The 19,998-nt window shown below is 44.4% G+C and overlaps 1 protein-coding gene across 1 annotated transcript; it reads left to right on the forward strand.

Annotated features, from left to right (window-relative positions):
- The first annotated feature begins 410 nt into the window (after nt 1-410).
- On the forward strand, nt 411-19,998 carry LOC124000394 (sushi domain-containing protein 2-like). The gene is made up of 16 exons (XM_046306717.1): nt 411-655; nt 1,426-1,624; nt 1,754-1,905; nt 2,053-2,220; nt 5,226-5,400; nt 12,942-13,143; nt 15,248-15,333; nt 15,423-15,691; nt 15,864-16,007; nt 16,112-16,270; nt 16,652-16,900; nt 17,092-17,275; nt 17,432-17,526; nt 17,634-17,810; nt 19,214-19,310; nt 19,455-19,998. The coding sequence occupies exons 1-16, from the start codon at nt 592-594 to the stop codon at nt 19,513-19,515; spliced, it is 2,481 nt and encodes an 826-aa protein (XP_046162673.1). The 5' UTR covers nt 411-591; the 3' UTR covers nt 19,516-19,998.

Below are 19,998 nucleotides of genomic sequence, written 5' to 3' on the forward strand. Positions count from 1 at the left end.
AAATGTACGCTCACCATGCTGCACCTTGGTCCGGTCATTTCCTTGACAAATCAACCATATTTATAATGAGAAATTGTGAATAACTTGAGTTAACACAGGCCAATAGAAGAATGTATTTTTCTCACTGTGGTGTGTAATTAATGCATTACCATGGAAAAAGGGAATTACTTGTCACCTCCTCAGTTTGATACTGATATTCTTCATCAGCTCACTCACAGTTCAAGGTGCTGATGTTTTCTCTTTTGTGAGGTTTTTAATCTGTATGGCAGGTAGAGCCACCCACGCCCAACATACAGCCTTATTACTCAACTGTGAAAATAGGGTCCAAAATACACAAACACTGTTGAGTGAATTAGTCAACTGAGGACAAGCATGCAGAACTGTGTAATCATAATGACCTTTGCTACCATTTCTCAACAAAGATGCCTGTAAATGTTAGTTACCGAAAGGTTATGTGACACTGGACTGTTGAGCACAACCCGTAACTCATATTGGTAAAAACCTAGTAATTGCAGCCAGCTGGGAGCCTCTCTGTACATTGTATAGTACAGTATCAAGGACAGGCTGTTGGTAAAACAGTCAAACATCAGGATGGGAAGAGCCTCTTACTTAGCTGTGATTTTCATCTGTTTTGTTTCCAGTAGCAGGATATCTGGTAGGTAGTGGAAACTTTGTCATACTAAATCTATTAATGGTGGTTCCACATGCGACTTGAAAAGGAAAAAATATGTTGCAGCTCAAGGTTCTTGGTTGGTAGTTGTGTTCAGTGGTGAAAAAAGTTCCCAATTGTCATACTTGGGTAAAAGTAAAGATATCTTAATTGAAAATGACTCAAGTAAAAGTAAAAGTCACCCAGTAAAATTCTACTTGAGTAAAAGTCTGAGTATTTGGTTTAAAATATACTTAAGTATCAAAAGTAAATGTAATTGCTAAAATATACTTAAGTATATTCAAATTCCTTATATTAAGCAAACAAGATGGCACAATTATTTAATTTTAAAAAGTTTACAGATAGCCAGGGGCACACTCAAACATACAGACATAATTTACAAACAAAGCCTGTGTGTCTAGTGAGTCCACCAGATCAGTGGCAGTAGGGATGACCAAGGATATTCTGTTGATAAGTGCATGAATTGGACCATTTTCCTGTGCTGCTAAGCATTCAAATTGTAAGAGTACTTTTGGGTGTCAAAGAAAATGTATGAAGTAAAAAGTACAATATTTTCTTAAGGAATCTAGTGAAGTAAAAGAACAAGTTATTAAAAATATAATTAGTAAAGTACAGATACCCCAAAGAATGACTTAAGTAGTACTTGTAAGTATTTTTACTTAAGTACTTTACACCACTTGTTGTGTTATACTGTAACACCACACTTTATTTTTCTCCACTCTCATTTCACAAGTAATTTTATATTTTTCTTACAGGACAGTCATGTGAAGGAAAATGTGGTGGCAAATTAGAATCCTGTTCTTGCCATGCCATTTGTGTATCCCTTGATAACTGCTGTGCGGACTACGGGGACTACTGTGTCGATGTCACTCCATATTCCGGATCAATATTTGGTGGAACTGACTTTATTGTCCTCAAAGCAACTTTTAATGAGAGCTCCCAAATAATCTGCAGGTAGATGCAAAATACTTACTTCACTTCACTTACCTAACATATTGATGAGTTTTACATTCTAAGGTCTGTGAATGTATGGCTGGTAGATATGCATATTAAATCTACTGAAAACTGTCTTTCTAATTGAAGGTTCAATGATGAAATCAAAACGGTGGGCTATGTGGACACAGACAGCAGAGGCCACTGCATATCACCTCTACTGTATGAAACAGGGTTGGTTCCTTTTCAGATCTCCACAGACAATGGTACAACCTTCAGCAGACATGGAGCTTGGTTATCAGGTAGGGAAAGCCTGTGCAGCACTGATATATGGCAGCTATTTATCACAAAATCCGACCAGATACACTTATTTAAAATGTCAATACCCCTTTCTTACCAATTTTCAAGTAAAATGCATTGATACTCCGTTTGTGTTTTTTAATCTACAGTCCATCCTGGAAAGTTAGATCCCAGTTTCAAAGCTACTATAATCAACACAACCCAGTGGCAGTACTACGGCACCCCAAAAGTTGGAGGCCCACTGGACATGACATGGAACACCTCACAGGTCAGAGCAAAAAAGGTCAACATAGAGCTCTGGGGATACATGGAGAAAGGTGAGTAACAGCTAAGTCCTTCCAACATCTTACCATTTGCTGTCAGTGTATTTTTTTAAATTTCACATTTATCTAACCAGGTAGGTTCTCATTTACAACTGTGACCTGGCCAAGATAAAGTAAAGCAGTGCGACAAAAACAACAAGACAGAGTTACATATAAACAAACGTACAGTCAATAACACAAAAGAAAAGAAAAATATATGTATAGTGTGTGCAAATGTAGAAGAGTAGGGAGGTAGGAAAAAAATAGGCCCTAGAAGTGAAAATAATTACAATTTAGCAATAATACTGGAGTGATGTGCAGATGATGATGTGCAAGTAGAGATACTGAGGTGCAAAAGAGCAAGAGGGTAAGTAATAATACGGGGATGAGGCAGTCGGGTGTGCTATTTACAGATTGCCTGTGTACAGGTACAGTGATCGGAAAGAGGCTCAGACAGCTGATGCTTAAAGTTAGAGAGGGAGATATAACACACCAGCTTCAGAGGTATTGCAATTCGTTCCAGTCATTGGCAGCAGAGAACTGGAAGGAAAGGTGGCCAAAGAAAGGTTTGGCTTTGGGGATGACCAGTGCAATATACCTGCTGGAGCATGTGCTACGGGTCGGTGTTGCTATGGTGACCAGTGAGCTGAGATAAGGCGGGGCTTTACCTAGCAAAGACTGATAGATGACCTGGAGCCAGTGGGTTTGGCGACGGATATGTAGTGAGGGCCAGCCAATGAGAGCACACAGATCGCAGTGGTGGGTAGCATATGGGGCTTTGGTGATAAAAATGATGGCACTGTGACAGACTACATCCAGTCTGCTGAGTAGAGTGTTGGGGGCTATTTTGTAAATGACATCTCTGAAGTCAAGGATCGGCAGGATGGTCAGTTTTACGAGGGGATGTTTGGCAGCATGAGTGAAGGAGGCTTTGTTTGCGAAATAGGAAGCCGATTCTAGATTTAATTTTGGATTGGAGATGCTTAAAAATAAATCTTACCTAGGTGTCTGGTTAAACTGTATTTGTAGTTCAGAACTGTCCAGAGTAGTGACGCTAGTCAGGTGGGAGGGTGCGGGCATCAATCAGTTGAAGAGCATGCACTTAGTTTTACTAGCATTTAAAAGCAGTTGAAGTCCATGGAAAGAGTGTTGGATGGCGTTGAAGCTCGTTTGGAGGTTTGTTAGCACAGTGTCCAAAGAAGGGCCAGAGGTACAGAATGGTGTCGTTTGCGTAGAGGTGGATTAGAGAATCACCAACAGCAAGGGCAACATCACTGATATTTACAGAGAAAAGAGTCGGCCCAAGAATTGAACCCTGTGGCACCCCCATAGAGACTGCCAGAGGTCCGGACAACAGGCCCTCTGACTTGACACACTAAACTCTGTCTGAGAAGTAGTTGGTGAACTAGGCGAGGCAGTCATTTGAGAAACCAAAGCTATTGAGTCTGCCGATAAGAATGCGTGATTGACAAAGTCGAAAGCCTTGGCCAGGTTGACGAATACGGCTGCACAGTACTGTCTTTTATCGATGACGGTTATGATATAGTTTAGGACCTTGAGCCTGGCTGAGGTGCACCCATGACCAGCTCAGAAACCAGATTCCATAGTGGAGAAGGTACGGTGGGATTTGAAATGGTCGGTGATCTGTTTATTAACTTGGCTTTTGAAGATTTTAGAAAGACAGGGCAGGATGGATATAGCTCTATAACAGTTTAGGTCTAGAGTGTCTCCCCCTTTGAAGAGGGGATGACCGCGGTAGCTTTCCAATCTTTGGGGATCTCAGACTATACAAAAGAGAGTTTGAATAGGCTAGTAATGTGGGTTGTAACAACTTCTGCGGATAATTTTAGAAAGAGAGGGTTGAGATTGTCGAGCCCAGCTGATTAGTAGGGATCCAGTGAAGGAGAAGCAGGTGAAGGAGAAGCGGGGGGTGGGAGGGCAAGTTGCTGCAGGGGGTGCTGAGATGTTGGCCAGGGTAGGGGTAGCCAGGTGAAAAGCATGGCCAGCCGTGGAAAAATGCTTCTTGAAATGATCGATTATAGTAGATTTATCGGTGGTGACAGTGTTTCCTATCCTCAGTGCAGTCGGCAGCTGGGAGGATGTGCTCTGATTCTCCATGGACTTTACAGTGTCCCAAAAGTTTGTGAATTAGTGCTACAGGAAGCAAAAGTTGCATATCACGGGGGCTATTCGATGCTAATGCAGAACGCCACAGGATTTTTGTGCTGTTCAAGGGCAGTCAAGTCTGGGGTGAACCAAGGGCTATATCTGTTCTTAGCTCTACATTTGTTTGAAAAGGGACTGCTTATTTAAGATGGAGAGGAAAGCACTTTTGAAGAGCAACCAGGCATCCTCTGCTGACTTGATGAGGTCAATATCCTTCCAGGATACCAGGCCAGGTGGATTAGAAAGGCCTGCTCGCTGAAGTGTTTTAGGGTGCGTTTGACAGTGATGAGGGGTGGTCGTTTGACCGGGACCCAGTACGCACGCAGGCAATGAGGCAGTGATCGCTGAGATTCTTGTTGAAGACAGCAGAGTTGTATTTAGGGCAGGTGGGTCAGGATGATATAGCCCATGGTTACGGATTTAGGGTTGAACCTGGGAGGTTGCTTGATGATTTGTGTGAGATTGAGGGCATCTAGCTTAGATCGTAGGATGGCCGGGGTGTTAAGCATGTCCCAGTTTAGGCCACCTAACAGTAAGAACTCTGAAGATAGACGGGGGGGGGGAGACGATCAATTCACATATGGCGTCCAGGGCATAACTGGGGTCCGAGGGTGGTCTATAACAAGCGGCAATGCTGAGAGACTTGTTTCTGGAAAGGTGGATTTTTAATAGCAGAAGCTCGAATTATTTGGGCACAGACGTAGATAGTATGACAGAACTCTGCAGGCTATTTCTGCAGTAGATTGCAACTCCGCCCCCTTTGGCAGTTCTATCTTGTCAAAAAATCTTACAGTTAGGGATAGGGATAGGATTTTTGGCATTCCAAGGATACTCATGGATGTTTCATGTCATAGGGGATCCCTACTCAGAGTCCTGGCAGGGTAAATGGGAGTACCTGTACTCTCTTGGGAGGGACCAGCCTAACAATGGTGCCTTCAGATTTGTGCCCAAGACAGCAGGGAAGCCCTTCTCAGACTGGGAGGTCGGCTGTCTACGCATCAGCCCCAGTACTCACCTAGATGGAACATGGTACGGCAAAAGATTCGACACACTCACATTTAAACTGATAACAAAAGTATCATACAGCATTTTTGCAGCACAACCTACCAGTGGTGGAAAAAGTACCCAATTGTCCAACTAAAAGTAAAGATACCTTAATAGAAAATGACTCAAGTAAAAGTGTCACGACTTCCACTGAAGGTGGCTCCTCTCCCTTTTCGGGCAGCGCTCGGCGGTCATCGTCGCCGGCCTAGTAGCTGCCACCGATCCCACCGATCTTTTTCGTTTGGTTTTGTCTGTCTTGTGTTCACCTGTGTCTAGTTTAGGCTAATCAGTGGGGTATTTAATCTCGCCCTACCCGCTCGGTTTTGTGCAAGATTGTTTGTGTTACTGTGGTTGGCTTGGGTTGTGTTTTTCCCTGTTAAGCAGGTTTATTTCACTTGACTGTTTTTCCCACAAGTTAGTTTAGTCAGAAGACTGTGTTCCTCCGTTTTCGACTAGACTGCGTTCCTGTTTTCTAGGGGCTGCTTTTGTGGTCCTGTACCTGTTTTGTTGGTGGACAGTAATAAAACTCCCTTCTTGGAATTCTTGCTCTCCTGCGCCTGACTCCACACCCACTTCTCCTAGGGAGATATTGAAAGAATCCCCGCACCAAAAAATCATGGAGTCAGCAGGAGTGGACGCGCCCTCCCCGTCCATGGAGGAGCATGTCCTCCAGCATACCTCCGTTTTACAGTCTGGGGACGGCTATGGATCAAGTGATGGCGAGAATGGAGAGATGTGAGAGGAGCGGCCTCCCTACCCCGTCTTCCGCAACTCTCCAGCCTGCACCCCCACCTTATCCCGCTGGGTCTGGACACCGCAGGAGTTGGCTCAATCTCCCGAGGGAGTACGATATGACAGCTGCCGGGTGCAAGGGGTTCCTGCTCCAGCTGGAGCTTTACCTGGCAACCGTTCACCTGACTCCTTCGCGAGGGGAGAGTGTCAACGTCCTCGTCTCCTGCCTTTCGGGCAAAGCCCTGGAGTGGGCCAACGTGGTCTGTGATGGTCCAGACTCGGCGGGGGATCATTACCCAGAGTTCACCCACCGCTTCCGAGCTGTGTTCGACCACCCACCGTTTCATCTGAGGCAGGCGACGAGGTGTGACTTCGCGCTGGAGTTTCGGACCCTGGCCGCCGGCGCGGGGTGGAATGACAGGGCCCTGATGGACCACTTTCGGTGCAGCCTATGGGAGGACGTCCGCTGGTAGCTAACTTGTCGAGACACCACCCTCACTGGACAACTTGCTCGCGGAAGTCCAGATCGGGTTCTGTCCGTTCCATCCCCCAGTACTCCCGCTCTGACACCAATGGAGTTAGGGGGTGCTGCAGCTAGGGTGACCGGAAGAGGAGTCTCCTCCTGCAGCAACAGTTGTGGTCGGAGAGGGCACACTGCCGACCGGTGCTGGAGGAGCTCGTCTGGGAGTCGAGAGGGCAGGCAGAGCACTGCTCGGGCACCCCAGATGAATCAGCACCAGGCTCACCCAGAGCTCCCTGGTCATATGTATGTGTTGATTTCTTTTCCTGAGTTTCCCCCCCATTCCCATCATAAGGCGCTAGTAGATTCAGGCGCAGCTGGGAATTTTATGGACCGCGGGTTCCCGCTTAACTTCTTATGGCTGGGGGCAGTATTGAGTAGCTTGGATGAATAAGGTGCCCAGAGTAAACTGCCTGCCCCTCAGTCCCATTTGCTAATATATGCATATTATTAGTATATTTGGATAGAAAACACTGAAGTTTCTAACACTGTTTTAATGATGTCTGTGAGTATAACAGAACTCATATGGCAGGCAAAAACCTGAGAAAAAATCCAACCAGGAACTGGGAAATCTGAGGTTGGTCGATTTTCAACTCATTCCCTGTTGAAGATACAGTGGGATATTGGTCATGTTGTACTTCCTAAGGCTTCCACTAGATGTCAACCGTCTCTAGAAACTTGTTTGAGGCTTCTACTGTAAAGGAGGGGCTCATAAGGGCTCTTTGAGTCAGTGGTCTGGCAGATTGCCATGAGCTGGTCACGAGCATTCACATGAGAGGTAGCTCGCACTCCATTGCTTTTCTACAGACAAAGGAATTCTCCAGTTGGAATATTATTGAAGATTTATGTTACAAAAACATCCTAAAGATTAATTCTACACATCGTTTGACAGGTTTCTACGGACTATAACGGAACTTTTTGACATTTCGTCTGCTCCTAGTGAACGCACTTTGTGACTTTGATAGACATTATCTAACAAATCAAACATTTATTGTAGAACTGGGAGTGCATTCTGATGAAGATCATCAAAGGTAAGTTAATATTTATGTTATTTCTGACTTCTGTTGACTGCACAATATGGCAGATATATTTTTGCTTGTTGGGTCTCTGATTGACGTACTCAGATTATTGTATAGTTTGCTTTTTCCGTAAAGCTTTTTTGAAATCTGACAGCGGTTGCATTAAGGAGAAGTGTATCTAAAGTTCCATGTATAACACTTGTATTTTCATCAACATTTATAAATAGTATTTCTGTAAATTGATGTGGCTCTCTACAAAATCACTGGATGTTTTTGGAACTACTGAACATAACACGCCAATGTATACTGAGATTTAAAAAAATATAAATATGAACTTTATCGAACAAAACATACATGTATTGTGTAACATGAAGTCCTATGAGTGTCATCTGATGAAGATCATCAAAGATTAGTGATTAATTCTCTCTCTATTTCTGATTTTTGTGACTCTACTCTTTGGCTGGAGAAATTGCTGTTTTTCTGTGACTTGGCTCTGACCTAACATAATCGTTAGTGGTGCTTTCGCTGTAAAGCCTATTTGAAATCGGACACTGTCGTGAGATTAACAACAAGATTACCTTTAAAATGGTATAAGATGTTTGAGGAATTTTAATCATGAGATTTCTGTTGTTTTGAATTTGGCGCCCTGCACTTTCACTGGCTGTTGTTGTCATGTTTTGTCTTATATTGTCTTGTCATTTTTGCTTTCCCTTCTGTTCGTTTTCCCCCTGCTGGTCTTTTTAGGTTCGTTCCCTTTTCTCTCTCTCCCTCCCTCTCTCTCTTCTCTCTATCGTTCCGTTCCTGCTCCCAGCTGTTCCTATTCCCCTAATCAATCATCTAATCTTTTCACACCTGTTCCGTATCTTGCCCTCTGATTAGAGTCCCTATTTCTCCCCTTGTCTTCCGTTTCTGTCCTGTCGGATCCTTGTATATTGTTCACCGTGCTGTGTCTTTGTCTCGCCCTGTCGTGTCTTGTTTCCCTCAGATGCTGCGTGTGAGCAGGTGTCTGAGTCTGCTACGGTCGGTGCCTTCCCGAGGCAACCTACAGTTTATGGTCGAGTCTCCAGTCTGTCCTCGTCACTACGAGTGGAATTAGTTTTTTATGCTTTGTTTACCGCTCCGTTTTGTCTAGGAGTATTGCATATTTCCTTTACTGGAATAAAGACTCTGTTTTCGCCAAGTCGCTTTTGGGTCCTCATTCACCTGCATAACAGTTGTCATATCAATCCCATTAACGGGATCTCAGCCCATAATAAGTTTTAAATTAGGGATTCCCTTGGTTCAAATGGACCAACCCTTCCCGTGCACGCTCTAGATAGTCGACCATTAGGGTCAGCGCTGGTCAGGGAGGCCAACGTTCCACTGGACATGGTGACGCAGGGGGGTCATGTGGAGCGGATTAGTCTCTTCCTCATTGATTCTCCTGCATTTCCAGTGGTGCTGGGAATTCCCTGGTTAGCTTATCACAATCCCCAAATTTCGTAGGAAACAGCGGGCTCTAAAGGTGTGGTCAGAGGTGTGCTCAGGTAGATGTGTGGGAGTTTCCATCGGTGCAACGACGTGGAGAGTCCGGACCAAGTCCCACCGTGCACATTCCCAATTATGCCAATTTGGCTATCGCTAAATATTCGGTGATATCCCAATTTGGCTATCACCAAATATGCCAATTTGGCTATCGCTTTCTGTAAAAAGAGGGCGACCCAATTACCATCTCATCGACGAGAGGATTGTGCGATAAACCTCCAGGTAAACGTCGCACTTCCCAGGAGTCACGTGTAACCCCTGTCAGAGGAGGAGACGGTGGCTATGAAGACATATGTCACCGAATCTCTGGGACAGGGATACATTCGGCCCTCCACGCCTCCTCAAGTTAATTTTTTTGTGAAGGAGGGAGGTCTGCGTCCGTGCATTGACTATAGACGTCTAAATTCCATCACAGTGGGGTTCAGTTACCCGCTACCTCTGATTGCCACGGCGGTGGAGTCATTTCACGGAGCACGCTTCTTCACAAAACTGGATCTCAGGAGCGCGTATAACTTGGTGCATATCTGGGAGGGAGATGAGTGGAAGACCGCGTTTAGTGCCACATCTGGCCATTATGAGTACCTCGTCATGCTGTATGGGTTGAAAAATGCTCCAGCCGTCTTCCAATCCTTTGTAGACAAGATTCTCAGGGACCTGCACGGGCAGGGTGTAGTGGTTTATATCGATGACATTCTGATGTATTCCGCCACAAGCGCCGCGCATGTGTCTCTGGTGTGCATGGTACTTGGGCGACTGTTGGAGCATGACCTGTACGTCATGGCCGAGAAATGAGTGTTCTCCAAACAAGCCGTCTCTTTCCTGGGGAATCGCATTTCCACATCTGGGGTGGTGATGGAGTGTAACCTCATTGCGGCCGTGCGTAATTGGCCGACTCCGACAACGGTAAAGGAGGTGCAGCGGTTTTTAGGGTTTGTCAATTACTACCGGAGGTTTATCTGGGGTTTTGGGCAGGTGACTGCTCCCATTACCTCACTGCTGAAGGGGGGGGGTGGTGCATTTGTGGTGTTTGGCGGAGGCGGGCAGAGCCTTTGGTCGTCTGAAGGCTTTGTTTATCGATGCTCCCGTATTGGCTCATCCGGACCCCTCTTTGGCATTCATAGTGGGGGTGGACGTGTCCGAGGCTGGTGTTGGAGCCGTGCTATCACAGCCCTCGGGCATGTCACTGAAGCTTCGCCCTTGCGCTTTCTTATTCGAGGAAGCTCAGTCTGGCGGAGTGAAACTATAATGTGAAGGACTGGGAGTTGCTGGCTGTGTTAAAGGCTCTGAAGGTGTGGAGACATTGGCTTGAGGGGGTGCAACACTCTTTTTCTCATCTGGACTGACCACCGTAATCTGGAGTACATCCGGGCGGCTAGGAGACTGAATCCTTGTCAGGCAGGGTGGGCGATGTTTTTCACCAGATTTCGTTTCACCATCTCATATAGACCAGGTTCCCGTAACGCTAAGGCCGACGACGCACTGTCCCGTCTCTATGATATCGAGGAGCGGTCCATCGATCCCACCCCCATACTTCCGGCCTCTTGTCTGGTGGCACCGGTTGTATGGGAGGTGGATGCGGACATTGAGCGGGCGTCACGGTTAGAACCTACTCCACCACAATGTCCAGCTGGTCAGAGGTACGTCCCGCTTGGTGTTCGCGACAGATTGATCACGTGGGCCCACACGCTACCCTCCTCTCGTCATCCCGGGATTGGGTGCGGAGTCTTAGGGGGAAGTATTGATGGCCCACCTTGGCCAAGGACATGAGGGTTTATGTCTCCTTCTGTTTGGTGTGCACACAGTGTAACGCTCCTAGACACCTGCCTAGAGGGAATTTACAGCCCCTCACCGATCTTCCTACGTCACAGGGGAACACAGGGGAGCACCACGATCCTGGTCCTTGTGGATCGGTTTTCTAAGTCCTGCCGTCTCCTCCCTTTCCCTACGGCTCTACAGACTGCGGAGGCCCTGTTTACACACGTCTTCCAGGACTACGGGGTGCCTGAGGACACAGAACAGAGCAAACTGGCTCTAACCAGAATATAAATAGGAGTGGTAACCCCGGTGTGCACAACTGAGCAAGAGGACAAGTACATTAGTGTCTAGTTTGAGAAACAGACTCCTCACAAGTCCTCAACTGGTAGCTTCATTAAATAGTATCCCACCAGTCTCAACGTCAGCAGTGAAGAGGCGACCCAGGAGTTGCAAAGAAAAAGCCATATCGCAGACTGGCCAATTTGACGTTGACGTTGAGACTGGTGTTTTGCGGGTACTATTTAATGAAGCTGCCAGTTGAGGACTTGTGAGGCGTCTGTTTCTCAACCTAGACACTCTAATGTACTTGTCCTCTTACTCAGTTGTGCACCGGGGCTCACACTCCTCTTTCTATTCTGCTTCGAGACAGTTTGCTCTGTTCTGTTTAGGGAGTAGTACACAGAGTTGTACGAGATCTTCAGTTTCTTAGCAAATTCTCACATGGTATAGCTTTCACAAAAATAGACTGACGAGTTTCAGAAGAAAGTGCTTTGTTTCTGGCCATTGTGAGCCTGTAATCGAACCCACAAATGCTGATGCTCCAGATACTCATCTAGTCTAAAGAAGGACCGTTTTATTGCTTCTTTAATCAGGATAACAATTTTCAGCTGTGTTAACATAATTGCAAAAGGTTTTTCTAATGATCAATTAGCTTTTTAAAATGATAAACTTGGATTAGCTAACACAGGAGTGATGGTTGCTGATAATGGGCCTCTGTACACCTATGTAGATATTCCATTACAAATGTGCCATTTCCAGCTATGAGAGTCATTTACAACATTAACAATGTCTACACTGTATTTCCGATTAATTTGATGTTATTTCTTTTATTTGAATTTTTTTTTTTACCCCTTTTTCTCCCCAATTTCGTGGTATCCAATTGTTTAGTAGCTACTATCTTGTGTACGGGCTCGGGAGAGATGAAGGTTGAAAGTCATGCGTCTTCCGATACACAACCCAACCAAGCCGCACTGCTTCTTAACAGAGCGCCATCCAACCCGGAAGCCATCTGGCACCTGGCAACACATGGCAATACATGTTATTGTAACTGCGTTAGCTACCTAGTCATAAACCACATACATGTTGTTATAACTGCGTTAGCTACCTAGTCATAAACCACATACATGTTGTTGTAACTGCGTTAGCTACCTAGTCATCAACCACATACATGTTGTTGTAACTGCGTTAGCTACCTAGTCATCAACCACATACATGTTGTTGTAACTGCGTTAGCTACCTAGTCATCAACCACATACATGTTGTTGTAACTGCGTTAGCTACCTAGTCATCAACCACATACATGTTGTTGTAACTGCGTTAGCTACCTAGTCATCAACCACATACATGTTGTTGTAACTGCGTTAGCTACCTAGTCATCAACCACATACATGTTGTTGTAACTGCGTTAGCTACCTAGTCATCAACCACATACATGTTGTTGTAACTGCGTTAGCTACCTAGTCATCAACCACATACATGTTGTTGTAACTGCGTTAGCTACCTAGTCATCAACCACATACATGTTGTTGTAACTGCGTTAGCTACCTAGTCATCAACCACATACATGTTGGCTGAAAATGAAGAAAATAAAGTTATTGTACAACATAAAGTTGAGCAAATAAGCTGAGTAGGCTCCATCAGTGTATGCATACGTAGTCATACAGATAAACTGTCACCGTGATATGAATGTCCTATAGGAATGTCCAGGCAGTGTGGACTGAGGACCATGCTCTAGCCTGGCATCTGGAGGACAAGTTCAGGCAGGACTCAGCCGTCTGGGCACTGGATAAGTGTAAAGCCTGGGACCAGCTGGAAGAGACACTGCCAGACTTCCTCTCTGAAATTATTGACTGTCCATGCACACTGGCTCAGGCTAGAGCAGACACTGGGAGGTTTCATGTAAGTCAAAGCAGTAAACTATGGTATAGATGTAGGATCTTAATTTGATCACCATGTTGCAGGAGAACTGTCTACATATTTGATGTTTAAAAATGCTTCTGAAGTTTCAAATCAAATCAAATTGTACTTGTCACATGCACCGAATATAACAGTGAAATACTTACTTACAAGCCCTTAACCAACAGTGCGGTTTTAAGAAAATGCTTTTTTGGGGGGGTTGTAAGAAAATAATAACAAATAATTAAAAGAGCTTCAGTAAATAACAATAACGGGGCTATATGCAGGGGGTACCGGTACAGAGTCAATGTGCGGGGGCACCGGTGTCGAGGTAATTGAGGTAATATGTACATGTAGGTAGAGTTATTAAAGTGACTATGCATAGATAATAAAAGAGAGTAGCAGCAGCATAGAAGATGGTGGGGGGCATTGCAAAAAGTCTACTAGTCAACTACAGGTCAAAGAGGACCGAGCACGCCCCCATTCTCATCAACGGGGCTGCAGTGGAGCAGGTTGAGAGCTTCAAGATTCTTGGTGTCCACATCACCAACAAACAAACATGGTCCAAGCACACCATGACAGTCGTGAAGGGGACACGACAAAACCTATTCCCCCTCAGGAGAAAAGGAGAAAAGATTTGGCATGGGTCCTCAGATCCTCAAAAGGTTCTACAGCTGCACCATCGAAAGCATGGTTGCATAACTGCCTGGTATGGCAACTGCTCGGCCTTTGTCCACAAGGCACTACAGAGGGTAGTGTGAACGGCCCAGTACATCACTGGGGCCAAGATTCCTGCCATCCAGGACCTCTATACCAGGCGGTGTCAGAGGAAGGCCCTAATAATTGTCAAAGACTCCACCACCCTAGTCATAGACTGTTCTCTCTGCTACCACACGGCAAGCGGTACCGGAGCGCCAAGTCTAGGTCCAAGAGGCTTCTACAGCTTCTACCCCCAAGCCATAAGACTCCTGAACATCTAGTCAAATGACTACCCAGACTATTTGCATTGCCCCCCTCCCTTCTCCACACCACTGCCACTCTCTGTTGTCATCTATGCATAGTCACTTTAACATGAACTCTACCTACATGTACATACTACCTCAACTAACCGGTGCCGCCACACATTGACTCTGTACCTACACCCCTCTGTATATATTGTTGTTTTTTACTGCCACTCTTTAATTACTTGTTACTTTTATCTCTTATTCTCATCCCTTATTTTTGACACTGCATCGTTGGTTAGGGGATCATAAGTAAGCATTTCACTGTAAGGTGAATACCTGTGGTATTCGGCGCATATGACTGATAAAATTTGATTTGATGAGTAGTCCATGTTCGTGCAGTCATGAGTGAACAGGGAGTACAGGAGGGGACTGAGCACTCGCCCGTGTTGGGGATCAGCGTAGCAATGAATAGCATTCTCGCATAGGTGTTCCTTTTCTCCAGGTGTGAAAGGGCAGTGTGGAGTGCAATAGAGATTGCATCATCTGTGGGTCTGTTGGTGCAGTATGCAAATTGGAGTGGGTCTATGGTTTTTGGGATAATGATGTTGATGTGAGCCATGACCAGTCTTTCAAAGCATTTTATGGCTACAGACGTGAGTGCTACGGGTCAGTAGTCATTTCGGCATTTTTGTTCTTGGGCACAGGGACTTTGATGGTCTGCTTGAAGCATGTTTGTATTACAGACTCAGACAGGGAGAGGTTGAAAATGTCAGTGAATACACTTGCCAGATGGGCAGCGCATGCTCAGAGTACAAATCCTGGTAATCCGTCTGGCTCTGCGGCCTTGTGAATGTTGACTTGTTTAAAGGTCTTACACACATTGGCTGAATGTATCAACCTCTATAAATATTTCCATTAATTACAATCCACATAATTTACATTTCCTGTTGCTGCAGGATTATTTTCCTGCTGTAAACTGGCACAAATTAAGATCCTACACCTGTACCTTGATCAGTAAAGGCTAATATGTTTGTGCTCCCAACAGTGCAGGCACAGCATACATACAGTATTCCTTTACATGTATGATAGATACCAGTAAAATAAAAGAGCATGATACAGTTTGCTTTGTGCATTTTAATTGATGCTTTTCCTTTCACCCACAGACAGATTATGGCTGTGATATGGAGAAGGGGAGTGTGTGTACCTACCACCCAGGAAGTGTGCACTGTGTGCGGGCCATACAAGCCAGGTAAGTCCCATAACAATCTAATGATTTGTCAGTCATTAAGAGTCCTCAAGGCCTATTTGTATCCTGTGTTTCATATTCACTGTTGACAGCCCCAAGTTTGCAGCAGGACAGCAGTGTTGCTATGACCACACGGGGGCCCAGGTTTTGACAGATGACTCCATTGGCGGGAGTACCCCAGACAGAGCCCATGACTGGGGCTCACCCCCATTTGTAAAGCCCCCCAGAGTCCCTGGGTTCTCCCACTGGCTCTACGACGTCCTCAGCTTCTACTACTGCTGCCTGTGGTCTGACAACTGTCACTACTACTTCAAACGCAGACCCTCCAGTGACTGCAGGACCTACCAAGTACCAAAAGCAGGTGAGAAAATGGCTCTGGTCTATAGTATGACTGTCTGATTCACGACATTACAGCTGTCTGAACATAATATTATACAGTGTCTAAAATGTAGATCTTTTTTCAGTTATTTACTATCGTTTCAATGTCATCTTAGAATAATTTCTAATAATGGTATTGGATGTTTTATCACTAGGTGTGGTGTTTGGAGACCCCCACTTCATAACATTTGATGGTGTCAGTTACTCATTCAATGGAAAGGGGGAATACACCATTATGGTCTCAGAAAGCAAGGAACTGACAATACAGGGCAGAACAGAGCCGGTAATACTGACAAATGGTGAGTTTTTAAGAAAACCTATAGTTAGAATGAAAGAGACAAGAAATTCATTATCAAGAAATTATTATTACATTGATTATTATTCATAAACATTAATTTCACAGGCAGCATGGTGAAAGCAACAAAGCTGTCAGCGGTTGCCATGAGAGAGGGGACCTCTGACATCATTGAGGTGCGACTCGGAAAACCTCAGGACCACCTACAGGTGCTGCAGAACCAAACCTCCCTCTCCTTCTCTGAGCAGAGCTGGATGGATCTGAAGGGTGAGACCTTGGGCGTTTTTAATTGACCTTTGGATTCATGGAAGAGCTATTGTTTTCATAAAATAATCAATGCAGTGGAGAGATAATGCAGCAGAGATAAGGCTGAGCTGGCTCACTGATGAAGAGATATAAGGGCTGACTGTGCCCTTGTGAAATTACTAACACATATTTACAACTGCTTTAAAGTCCTAGCTTCCCTGCGTAAAGAAAATGATTCAACTTTAATTTCAAGTTCAAATGTTTGACATCAGAATTCACCAAGTCTGCACTGAGCTGTAAATGTGGATGTAGAATGGAGATTCTATTTTCTAAAATGTCAACCAGATAAGATAAGAAAAATGTGCAATTCTAAGATATGGATCTATCATACTTATTTTCCAGGTGTGTTTGTATTTTCGCCCAACCCTACAAATGTGACTGTCATGTTCCCCTCTGGAGCTGGAGTGGAACTGAGACTGAGAGGGGGAACCATGACAACCACAGTGCTTCTACCAGAGGTGTTTAAGGATTTGACCCGTGGACTGTTAGGAAAGATGAACGGTGATCCCAAAGATGACCTGGTTACCAGTGATGGTCAGACTGAGTCTGATCAAGGCAATGCAGAGGGGCTGTTTAATTTCGGGGCAAGCTGTGAGTAAATACAAAGTCTGCATCTAATTAATATCATACATGTTCTCCAGACAGATTACAGAGATATTGTTAATCACTAACTAAGGTTCAGTGTACTCATAATGCAATTGCACACAGTTGTCATGTGCACAACAAATGCAGTCAATACATTTTTACTCAGTAAAAATATGCCTGCACTTACATTTTTCCAGGGGCTATATTGAACGAGTCCACACTCTTCACGTACGATTCGGAACACTTGTTGAACTCATATCTCCATGCTCCAAAACACGACGCCAGTTTCCGTCCAGTGTTTTCCATCCCTGAGGATCCAAATGATCCTCTCGGCAGCCAGGCCTCTGAGCTGTGCTCTGGAGAGGGCTCTCTATACTGTAGGTACGACAAGCATGGATCAGAGGAATCTAGCCAGACATCTGCCATCTTCTGACATCACACACAGTACACTGAGACACTATACTTTTTTATAGCTAAAGAGACATAATGTTCTCTTCTGTTTATTGCTTGAAATATCTTATCATAATTGCATTGTAGATATGATACGCTGATGGCTCGTAGTCTGGAGATGGGCAATGCCACCAGGGTATCTTTTCAGAGCCACAGGTCTGTAGTGGAGGATCTAGAGCCAGGTAGGTAACCTACTGTATAACAAACAATCAACATAAGCACATTTGCACCATTAGTCATAGAATTAATGTAGCAGTAAATTAAGCCCATCTTATCTCATTCTCTACAGTGGTGTCCTGTGGCTGGCTTTCTCCACCCACAAATGGAAAGAAGGAGGGGACCAGATATTTACAGGGAGCTGTGGTGAAGCTGTCCTGTGACTCTGGCTATGTCCTCTGGGGGTCAGAGGAGCACACATGCCTGGGGACTGGTCAATGGTCTGGTGAAACCACGACCTGCGTGGCTGGTATGGACCATAGCTGAAATCAACAGCAAAATTCTATGTTACTGCTATGAATCATCGCTGAAATCAACAGGAACATGATATATGTTCCTAGTATGTAGGAATTACCAGTATGAAAATGTATTGTGGCAGACCAGGGGGTTAGGTCAAAACATTTACACAGATCAGACACGGACAGAGTAGGATTAGCTCAGTTTCAAAGGTATTTATTAAAATAATAGTCCAAAAGAATAGGTCTCCCCCAAGAGACCCTCTCCAGGATACCATCTTCTGGGCTCCGGGTCTAGCTGTATCCTGTGGTGATCAAAAACATGAACCCTATCCTGTTACCACCGCCCCAACTATACAGAAGTCCGTTCCTCCTCCAGTCTCTCCCCAGTGTGTTGCCCTTCTGGCAGCTTTATGGGACGTGTACAGCTGGTGAGCAATCAGCCCTTGATTACTCACCACTCCCCAATCAGCCCCAATTAGTCCTGACAGGAGAGCCCGTCGAGACCTGGCACGTCCAGCAGATGGAGCCATCGCCTCGTGAGCTATACTCGGTCTGTCACCAGGCCTCGACAAGTCTCCCCCTGGTGGCTGACCTGCTGTACGCCACAGTATGTACTCACTACTGGGAGTCGCTCTGAATAAGAGTGTCTGCTAAATGACAAAAATGTAAATGTAAAAATGTATTTATCATCGCTGAAATCAACAGCAAAATGCTCTATAATTCTGGTAAAAATGATCACTAAAATCAACAGCAAAATGCTCTATAATTCTGGTAACAAATTATCACTAAAACGTTACTGCAAAATGAAATCAATATTGGCTGAGGATCAATATCATGGGTGTATTGCCAGTGAGGTCCCATCAACTTTACCATGCTTAATGTTTGAAATCAGTTGCTTTTTATGTATGGCGTGTCCTGTCTTTTGATTTCCCCAAATTATAAAAAAAATCATAACTTCACCATCGATTCATGTGCTTTGTTTAAGCCCCTTTTACAACCCCTCCACTAATACCGTTGACATGAGTTGGCAGGGACAGATATGGGAGCATATTCCTATGGCAATGAGACCAGACTGAGTTTGAATCATCACATACAGTATAATTGACAAAATGATCTAAATATCCATAGCATAGGCTAGCTGAAGTACTGTTATGATACTGAAGGATGCTGTAGTCACTATACTATTATTTACAGCGCGTGAGGCCCCCCATCATGAATAACATAGGTATGAAATTGATAATCTGAAAATCAAAGGTTTGCATTCTCCTTTTTGACTGTGGACAAGCTGATAATCACTCCTCCTTTATCGAAAAGGGAAGCATTTCAAAGCCCTCCTAACCCTCTCTCAACAAAATGATTTATCTTTCCCTCTAAAGCCACACTTAAACTACAGTATATGCTCTTTGTTTTGCAGATAATCTCAGGGGAATTGTGGTTGGTTCAGTTATTGGAGCACTAGCATTAATCCTAATGATAGTAACACTCATAATCAACAGCAGACAACGTAAAAGGTAGGGTATAGTGATCTTCAGTGCCTTACATTTTTGTTTACACACTTCCTCTGAAAAATACACCTTTTACACTATACATGTACCTTCAAAGTTGTGAGCTCAAAGCTACAGCAGTTAAACATGTCTTCTTATTTTTCTGTTCAGAGAAACTGCAACATCTGCTGTGTCAGATGATGGTCAAGATCAGATCAGTGTGGTTTTCTAATGGACATTCTGCAGGATCCATAGAACAGTTGGTTTCAGAATACCAGCACAGAGAATGACTGCATCACAGAAAGCCTCGATTATCTCACCGAAAGCCTTTCAGTAAACTTCAGTACTAGGCTATATTCTTCAATAGACACACTCCATAAATGTTTTGCATAAAGGACTCAGATATGTCTCAAGGTTAGAGTTGCAAACATATACATTTGTTCCACTGCTGATAGTGAAAGTAGAGTTAATTGCACCATAATGTATCTGGTTATATGGCAAAACACAATACCGGTTGATTTAAAACAGTACTGTACCTAATGACATGCATATATCCACACTTCTAACTCTGTAATGCAAAATATCAATGTATGTCATGTAATAATATCAGCAATGAAATTCATGATATCTCTTCCACTACCATACTAATAAATGGTATCACTGCACACCCACGGTACTGATTGAGTCAGGTGGGAGGTTCATTGTTTGAATTATT

The sequence above is a fragment of the Oncorhynchus gorbuscha genome, linkage group LG16 (assembly GCF_021184085.1).
Source record: "Oncorhynchus gorbuscha isolate QuinsamMale2020 ecotype Even-year linkage group LG16, OgorEven_v1.0, whole genome shotgun sequence".
Lineage (NCBI taxonomy): Eukaryota > Metazoa > Chordata > Actinopteri > Salmoniformes > Salmonidae > Oncorhynchus > Oncorhynchus gorbuscha.